The sequence below is a fragment of the Teleopsis dalmanni genome, chromosome 2 (genome assembly GCF_002237135.1).
Source record: "Teleopsis dalmanni isolate 2A chromosome 2, ASM223713v2, whole genome shotgun sequence".
Lineage (NCBI taxonomy): Eukaryota > Metazoa > Arthropoda > Insecta > Diptera > Diopsidae > Teleopsis > Teleopsis dalmanni.
Genome location: NC_051847.1, coordinates 134,622,059 through 134,630,927, shown reverse-complemented (window position 1 = coordinate 134,630,927; position 8,869 = coordinate 134,622,059). Strand labels below are relative to the sequence as shown.

At 28.9% G+C, this 8,869-nt stretch overlaps 1 protein-coding gene across 1 annotated transcript; it reads right to left on the bottom strand.

Annotated features, from left to right (window-relative positions):
• Positions 1 to 2,289: 2,289 nt before the first annotated feature.
• On the bottom strand, positions 2,290 to 4,058 carry LOC119675748. The gene is made up of 2 exons (XM_038086954.1): positions 2,601 to 4,058; positions 2,290 to 2,543 (listed from the first exon to the last, which is right to left on the bottom strand). The coding sequence occupies exons 1-2, from the start codon at positions 4,056 to 4,058 to the stop codon at positions 2,361 to 2,363; spliced, it is 1,641 nt and encodes a 546-aa protein (XP_037942882.1). The 3' UTR covers positions 2,290 to 2,360.
• Positions 4,059 to 8,869: the final 4,811 nt, after the last annotated feature.

Genomic DNA, 8,869 nt, shown 5'->3' with positions numbered 1-8,869 from the left:
TAAATAAATAATGTGTTAACTGGCACGTTGGATTACATTTCAGCATATCCTCACCATCTCAAAGATACAAGGTTTCGTATAACCACAGAAGGACACAATGAGCACATTAAAAATAAACATTGATAGTCAACAGAGCATATGAAAAAATGTTACATGTTAGGTTTAGGAAACAAAATTTTATTTGGTCCGACAAGTTTTATTTTAAAATGGAATTTACATGCAAGGTGGTCCATATCAAATCGACATAAATTAGTGGGTGATTCCTTAATTCAATAAAAGAATAAAATATTATGAGATACTGACGATTTTATAATAGAATGTTTTTTTTTGTGGTTTCCGAAGACTTTTTTTCTTTGACATCGTTAGTCAATTATTTTTTAATATATAATTTATTTTTATTTCTGGAACCAAGATTTTCTTTCCACATATGTATTACTGCGAAGCACCCTGTACATATGATGGATAAATTACTTGATATAAAGTGAAAATTGTTAAAAAATATTATCACAATTCAAATAACATTGCTCATATGCAAATTATTTTTCTTCACATTTCTCGTCTCTCATAGGATTATGTATACATATCCAGTTATATATATACACAATTTTATATTCTATTTCTGAAATTTATATTTTGCTTTTATTTAATTTAAGTTTAGAATTTTTTCAACACTTGTATAAATATATTTTTTTTTCTTAAATTGAAAAACAAATCCTGTGAAGGCGAAGGATTTTCTATTAACCAAAATACTTTGAATTTTTATAGTATTTCTCTAATCTGTGTTACCGGTCATAGAGATATTTTCGGCAATTGCAATCCAGACGAGCTAGTCAGACGGGTTATCACTGCATTTTAGGTTACCATGCTAGAAGAATGCATCTCCCTTTCAGTCATACTTGATGCAGTTGTGAAGAGGATGATAAAAGTTCCTCCCATCTGCTTTGTTTCTGTTTAGCACATATGCGGCCCCGTCTTAACACTTTACAGGCTTTCTTTCTCGAAAATCTTGGTGCCATGCAAGACATAGCCTTGAATAACATTATAAGCTTTGTTAAAGGTTCTAAATTTAAATACACGTTAAATCCTTGGAATCTCCGGTAATACCTACCTAAGTGCCTTTTTAGTTTTCAAAAATTGGTATGTAGCTAGGTCATCTATTGACAATAATATCCGCAACACAGTCAACTAATCTCCGTACTCAATTGATTTTATATCCTGTGACCTGAAGTTGCTCAAAAATATGCATTCTTAATGAAAAGTAAGTCTATAAATCATTAAATCTCAGTCAATGATTTAAAACGTTGATTTCATATTATTTTACACAGTACAAATTAAATTGAATTTGAAGCGGAGTACTTTAAATATTATTTTGAATTTTGAATAATGATTTTCATTTAATATACTAAGAAACAGCTATAATTGAAGTCATTTAAACAATGTTTAGCAATAATTACTTCCTTACATAAGTGTTTGATATAAATAAATGTGGTTACTGATCGTTAATGTAATTCTTTTTCAGATGATATATGACAGTCGAATTTTATAAGTATGTAATAATGGATAATGCAATATCCCTTTTTACTCATATTAATATTTTTAAAAAAGGGATGAACAGATTTTGATCTACATTTGAATTAAAAGATTTGTTTCAGAACTGAAGAATTTGATTCTAGAAATGTGTGTTTAGTCCAGGGTTTGAATTGCTTGCTGAAAATTAGCAAAAGCAACCATATTTTGACTAATGCATAACTATGGACCAGTCGATTTTTGTCAAACGACTAATTGCTAACGCATTGCATATGAAAATGAAATAAAAATATGCATTAGCAACAGCAAAAAACGTAAACTGGTTTCATTTTGATTGCTTGCTAATAGTCAATTTTACATTTTTGACTATTATGCATTTGGAATATATGCAACTTGCTTGCTTATGCGTTAGTTGCTTGTGTTTTGCTATTAGCAAATGTGTATGGATTTCTTTTTTGTTTTTGTTTTAAGGGAATGTGTACGCATTATTTCTTTGTCAATTATGATGTGTGCGTACAATTTGTATGCAATTAATATAATTTTATTTGTAATTAGATAATGCCTAAACTTATGTTTATTTTAATTATTAAATTTATGATATATATGATATATATATATATATATAGATAGATATATATATATATATTAATATAAATAATTTTGTATTAAAATTAAAATATAACTTAATATTTAAAACAGTTTAAAAAGTGAAATTTTTTATTTTATTTAAAAAACGTTTTTATAAATTAATGTGTTTAATAAACGACCTACGCCCGGTAAAAAACATAAAAACTTTGTTATCAATTATGATTAAAAATTTTAATTTGATGTTATTATTCTTCTAAATTTAAGTCCCATTCAGGAGGTTGAAACAACGGCATATCATCAATAGCATGGTCCAAAAATTGCGGATTTAGTTTAACCATGAGAATGTTTTCTAAAGTTTCATGATTAAGACGATTCCGTTGATCAGATAATATCAATTTTAGTGACGAAAAAGCACGCTCGATGGTAACCTTAAATGTAAATGACATTAATTTGATTATTCATATTATGCTAAACGAATATTTTACCTGAGTTGGTGGAATTGCAAAACATATATTCGCAAGCGCATGTAATTCTGGATCAGCAAACTGTCTTTCTTTCCAAAAGTCCAATACATTTATATCAACACGTTGAAAAGGTAACTTCAAAATTTCAATTTTGGTGTAGACGTCCATGTTGTTATTACTTTGAGCTTCGAAGTGGTTAGAAAGATAATCATTAAGGTACCTATCCTCATATTCGAGAGTATCTTCCATTTGTGTGCAATTTGTGGCTGAATTCTTCTTATCAATCAGGAAACCTGAGTTCAGTGCTGTCAGTCTATTATATAGTCGTTTTAAAAACAGAACAGCTTCGTTTTTTTGCTCTACAGTCAATGTATGGCTAAAGCGTGGGTCCAAATACAAACATGCGTTTAAGCTTTTGTTTGTTAGAAGTTTTACAGTTCTCACTTCTATATTATGCAACAAATTCGTTCCAATTTTATTTACAAGAGAACTTTTATCATCAAAATCATTTACAATTTTTTTGGTTATAAGATTGCACTTCATCCACTGTGCAAAAAAATTTCCATAATGCAGATGTTCTTCTTGAAATTTTATGATTGTTCGTTGTAATGGTTCAAACACAGTAGAATAACTCTTCACAAACTCCCAAAATTCATCGCATATTTCAAAATTCTCATCTAAAGATTTATTTTGTACAGACTCTACGTTGTCCAAAACTTCCTTGGCTGCATAAACTTTTTCTACCATATTATATGTCGATCCCCACCGTGTAGGACAATCGAGTTGTGGTAGAGTCAACTTTTTTAGTTCAAAAATTTCACGATAGCCGTTAGAATTTTTTTTGATGAACTTGACTAAGTTTCTGCAATTCATCAAATAAGTTCTAATGTTCAAGTCCTTAGTAGCATCCAGTGCACAGAGCTGAGCAGTGTGAGCAGCACAACGGCAAATTTGAATGTCGCCCAACTGAATGTCAATTGTATCTTCGAAAAGTTCGATATTTTTTAAATATACATCATTTGCTTCCTCAGCCTCGACTTCTTCGTACAGCTCGTTGGCGATGCTACAGTGCGATAAAATCTTTGTCGTTTTGATCATGTTTGCACCATTATCTGATGTAATTGATACAACTTGATTGAGATTTACATTGTATTTGCTCAATAAGTTCACAATTTCCGTCGACAAATTACGAGATGAACTTGATGCCACTCCTTTCAGTTCCACCATTCCTAAAATGGTTGATATAATTTCGTTGTTTTTTATAAATTGTGCACTAACAGCAAATATATTGCGAGACAATCTTGTGGCACTGTCAATTTTTAAGGAAATCAATCGTTGCTTGAGCTCTTTTTTAATATGTTCTTTAATGTTGCCAGCAACTAATTTCAAGACACTTTTACAGTTATTGCTGTTCAATACAAATTTTTTATTAAATTTTTCTTCTAAGCCACGACAAATAGGGTCAATAATCTTTCTCATATTTTCCGAATTAAGGACATTAAATGGAATACTGTCCTCAGTTACTAAGCCAATATAGCAGCGAAATAACTCTTTTTTGCTCATAAATTTAATAATTAAAATAAACATAAGTTTAGGCATTATCTAATTACAAATAAAATTATATTAATTGCATACAAATTGTACGCACACATCATAATTGACAAAGAAATAATGCGTACACATTCCCTTAAAACAAAAACAAAAAAAGAAATCCATACACATTTGCTAATAGCAAAACACAAGCAACTAACGCATAAGCAAGCAAGTTGCATATATTCCAAATGCATAATAGTCAAAAATGTAAAATTGACTATTAGCAAGCAATCAAAATGAAACCAGTTTACGTTTTTTGCTGTTGCTAATGCATATTCTTATTTCATTTTCATATGCAATGCGTTAGCAATTATGCAAGCAATGCAATTAGCAACAGCAATTCAAACCCTGGTTTAGTCCATATGCAAAGTCAGATTTAAGAATCTCAGATATTTAAAAAAAACAATTGACGATCATATTAGTGAGATTGCTGACTTATTTTGTTAGAAAAAGTATTTAAAAAACTACATGAATTTTATTTATCGGGACATCGGGAGAATCGCCCAAGCCTCAATTTAGTTCATACATTTTAGATTCTATCGAAAAAACCAGAAACAATCTGATTATATATATAATATATATAATCTTTTCTATATAGATATCTAAGTTAAGCACATATTTTTGCCAATTCTGTTGATCCTATTGGGAACTATTTGAAGTAGAATGAAATTAATACATAAAAACCAGTTATTTGAATTAACAGTTAATCAATTGTGTTAGATGAATTTGGTCTTCAAATCGCTATTTTAATTTTTAAGTATAAAAACTTACCAATTAACATGATATAAGACTGTCAAAAGACTATTTGAGTTGAATTACGAGAATATATCAACCTCTTCTTTACTGATCTGAACTCGTATTCCATCAAACTACTGATCAAATTAGTGATTTCTCCTCTAATACTGAATTCACACGAGAGTTTTGTTTGTAATTTTAGCTGTCATGTTTGTGATTTTAGCCGTCAGCTTTGACAGCTAAAATTAAAAACGAAACTCTCTTGCGAATCCAATATAAGATCTACATTTGATAATTAATGTTTTTACATAATATTATTATTATTATTTTGTATGTAATAATAATCTGATAAATCTCACTCATAGTAATAATTTTGTGTAATTTCATTTCTACTGAAAATAGAATAAATTTCTACCATTAATGGAGATAACATATTAAATGAGTTGCAAGTAAATTTGTGAAACTCAAGCACTCCCAGTGCATAACAATCAGATTGAACCTATTTTATATTTCTTGTGCGTATCCTTGTGTAATTTTTGTGTGCATTTCTGTTGTTGTGTTACGTGGCAGAACTTCGCCAATTTTGAAATCAATGCAGACAAAAACCGCAAGTATCTAGCGCATTGTTCCATGGACCATAAAATTCTTGTTATGTACAAATCCTTACATACTATATACTAACGTAGGATTTCAAGTGCCATTGTTTTTATAAGCTACAAAAACTTTAATATAAATGTTGTGTGTATTGCATATGCAATTTTTGCAACTGACGTAAAGTTATTTGCAGCAAATGTCCTTGCCCATCCTTGCGTACGATTCCTGCCATTGCCATGTGGTTCGTACGAGTACATGTAAGTGTTGGCATGAGCTCACTGTCTCTTCTGTGTTGTGTAACACATATAAATGTCTCCATATGCATAATATTAGAGATAATAGAAACAAAAAATTAAATTCACGGTCAAAGGTTTCTTGTTTTGTAAAAAGAATACAAGTGGTCGTCCAAATTGAAAAAAAATCATATTATGTTTAAAAGCGGAAAATTGAAAAAAAATTAATTTAATTGTATACAAAAAGTTTTGGTTTTAGAAACAAAACTGTCTTCAAAATAAAGTTTTGAATGTTAAATATTATGAGCAATTTGAGCTGTAACAGTTGCAAAGAATTAAATAATGCAATTAAAAAATCTCCTTCCAAACTTTTGTTATTGAACAGCAGACGCTTAGATTTTACTAAAACAATCAACTATTTTTCGAATATATTAGATATATCTACAAAATAGCCAATAATATAACTCAAAATAGAAATACGGTTATGAGGCCGTGACAGTGAGAAAGCTCCAGAAGCTGGAGTTTTGAGCACAAAGAAAAAAGTAAACATAATACAATCAATTATCGCTGAAGAACGAATTATCGCTGAAAACAAACCTTAATCCATTATTTATAAGTTGTGATTCAAAAATTCAAACACAGAGGTGAAGGTGAGATACCTGCAGTTCTCCACTGATATGAGGTGGGACAACTGGTCTGAAACAACTCGGCTTCATTGACTAGAAAGCAATTGCAATAAACAGAAAATATATAGAAGAATACCCATGACTCTAATTTAGCTGTAGTGCCAATTAATATTATCTGGTAGAAAAGATTTTTTGAATAATTTGTCTATCTTTATGCATAAGAAAGTTATTTCCTGAAATTGTAGTTTGGCTATAAAGATTTATAACGCTGTTTTTCTCATCAGTGAAGACTTAGTTGCATTAATTAATTTTTTTTTTTAAGAAATGCTATGGGTAAATCAGTTACTTAAGACTAGTTATCTAGCTTAAATGTTACAATATTATTAATAACGTATACGCAAGACTAATAAGTTATCGTAATATTAAACTGTGTTGTTATATAATTTAAATTTATTTATAAAATATAAAAAATCTCTTCTTATTTTATAAAATAGGATTTTAAATAAATGAGTTGCATACTGTATTTAATGAATGAGAGGAAGAATTGATTTTGGCTTTATCAAAGTTCAAACAACTTATGAATAGTTAGTTAGAATGTAGTAGTTTCAATGGCTTCTCTAAAGACAAATTCAGTAATCAACAGGCCTAAGTGCAAAATTTGTTTAATCAATCTATAATGCCGATAGATCAAAATGTATTGAAAGAAATCAATTAAGAAATGGACACACATTCGTTATGAATGCAAACCTTCTTACTTTATTTGTAAGACGGAGAAAGTTAGCTCTCGAGAACAGGAAAAGTTGAGGCAAATTAGAAACTATATCTCAACTTACTCTACGCCTTTTTTCAATAACTCAACATTTCAATTGAAGTCTAACTCTATTAAACTGATATTATCGTAGTGAACATCGCAAGACACTACGAATGATATATAACAAGTCATATACTAACACGGTACAGTGGTACCAAGTATATATATGTGGCAACAGTACAACAAGTATGGCAACCCAAAAAATATCAAATTGTCACTCTTGATGAAAACAAGACACCTGGCAATGCTGAAAATATAAAACCCATGCAATGGTTAATTGTTAAGGTTCGGTGAGAAAAGCAATATTGTATTTTGTTAAGTAATTGTATTTTAAGAATAAAAATAGTCAATAATAACGATCACATATATATACTCGGTAGAGAAACTTGGTAGAAATTATAAATATCAGATACTTTTTATACAGAATGTATGTCAATACTTTTCAGAAAATAAAATTAAACGTTCGAGAAGATTTATAAACCTATATATATAAACAATAATATGTTATAGTATCTAATAGCTTAATAATTAGCAATGTGACTTAAGCTTTAAAAAAAATATCTAAAAGTTTTTGTAGCAGTAACACAAAAGCTTGGGTAGAAAGTTTCGGTAGTAACGGAATATCATCTTGTCAACCAATGAAAAGATGTAAGTATTATATTCAAGTTTATTTAATAATTAAATTAATTTTTTAGCGAGTAAATTTTTTTAATTAAATGTAAAATATATATTTAATATTGGGTAGATTAACCCAACTAAACCGTTTACCCGCTACCGTTTGCTCTACTCTTGTATAGGGTTTACTTATTTATTTGCTTAACTAATTATTTGAAAAATTTTTAGACTTTCAGTTTTCAATTGATGCGAAATGATCTCATCGAAAATTGGATCAATTTGTACAAAATAATAATTATTTTTTTATTTCTTTTATTTTTACATTATTTTGCCTTATTTTAAACCGTTTATTTAAATATAAACATGTAATAAATAGTTGGAATATAACTATTTGTGTGAAGGGTGTTTTAGCTTCTATAAAGCCAAAGGTAATTGATTAAAAATAGTGTTTTTAGTACATTTTATTGACGTAGTTTAAAATAATTTTTTGTTAAAAGTTAGTTTGGAGTTTTGACAAAAATTTCAATAGCTCTACTTATTTCAAAACCAAGAATACTTGATGGTAATAGTTTACCAACAACTATAAATAAATTTGTTTAAAAATTGCTATAAAGTGAAATAAATTTACCGTTGAAAAACTGTAAAATAAATTGGCTATCCTTGCTGGACACAGTTTTCGGGAAAGTAATCCATGCCAAGTTTATTATTTGAACATAATTGAACTTTGAATTTTGAGAGGAAAGCAAAAATTTTTGTTTTTTAATGGATTCTTTTTGGCATTTTTTACGCAAAGAAGAAGAGATTATTTCAAACTTATCTAATAAAAATTAGTTCTATTAATTGGAATGCTTATCCGTCCCGATTAGCTGTATCATACATGTGTGGGGGCTATGCGTAGGTTCTAAAAATAGTGTAGCAAACTTAAAATTTGAATAACAGCATTAACGTTGGCATTGTTTGTTCATAACCGAGTACACGGCTAAAAGTTAACAGGGTGCAATTTTTTACACGTGCAATTCATAAATTAAATACAGACAATTAATCCAATAGATGTATCCAAAAACTTCTGATGATATTTATGTG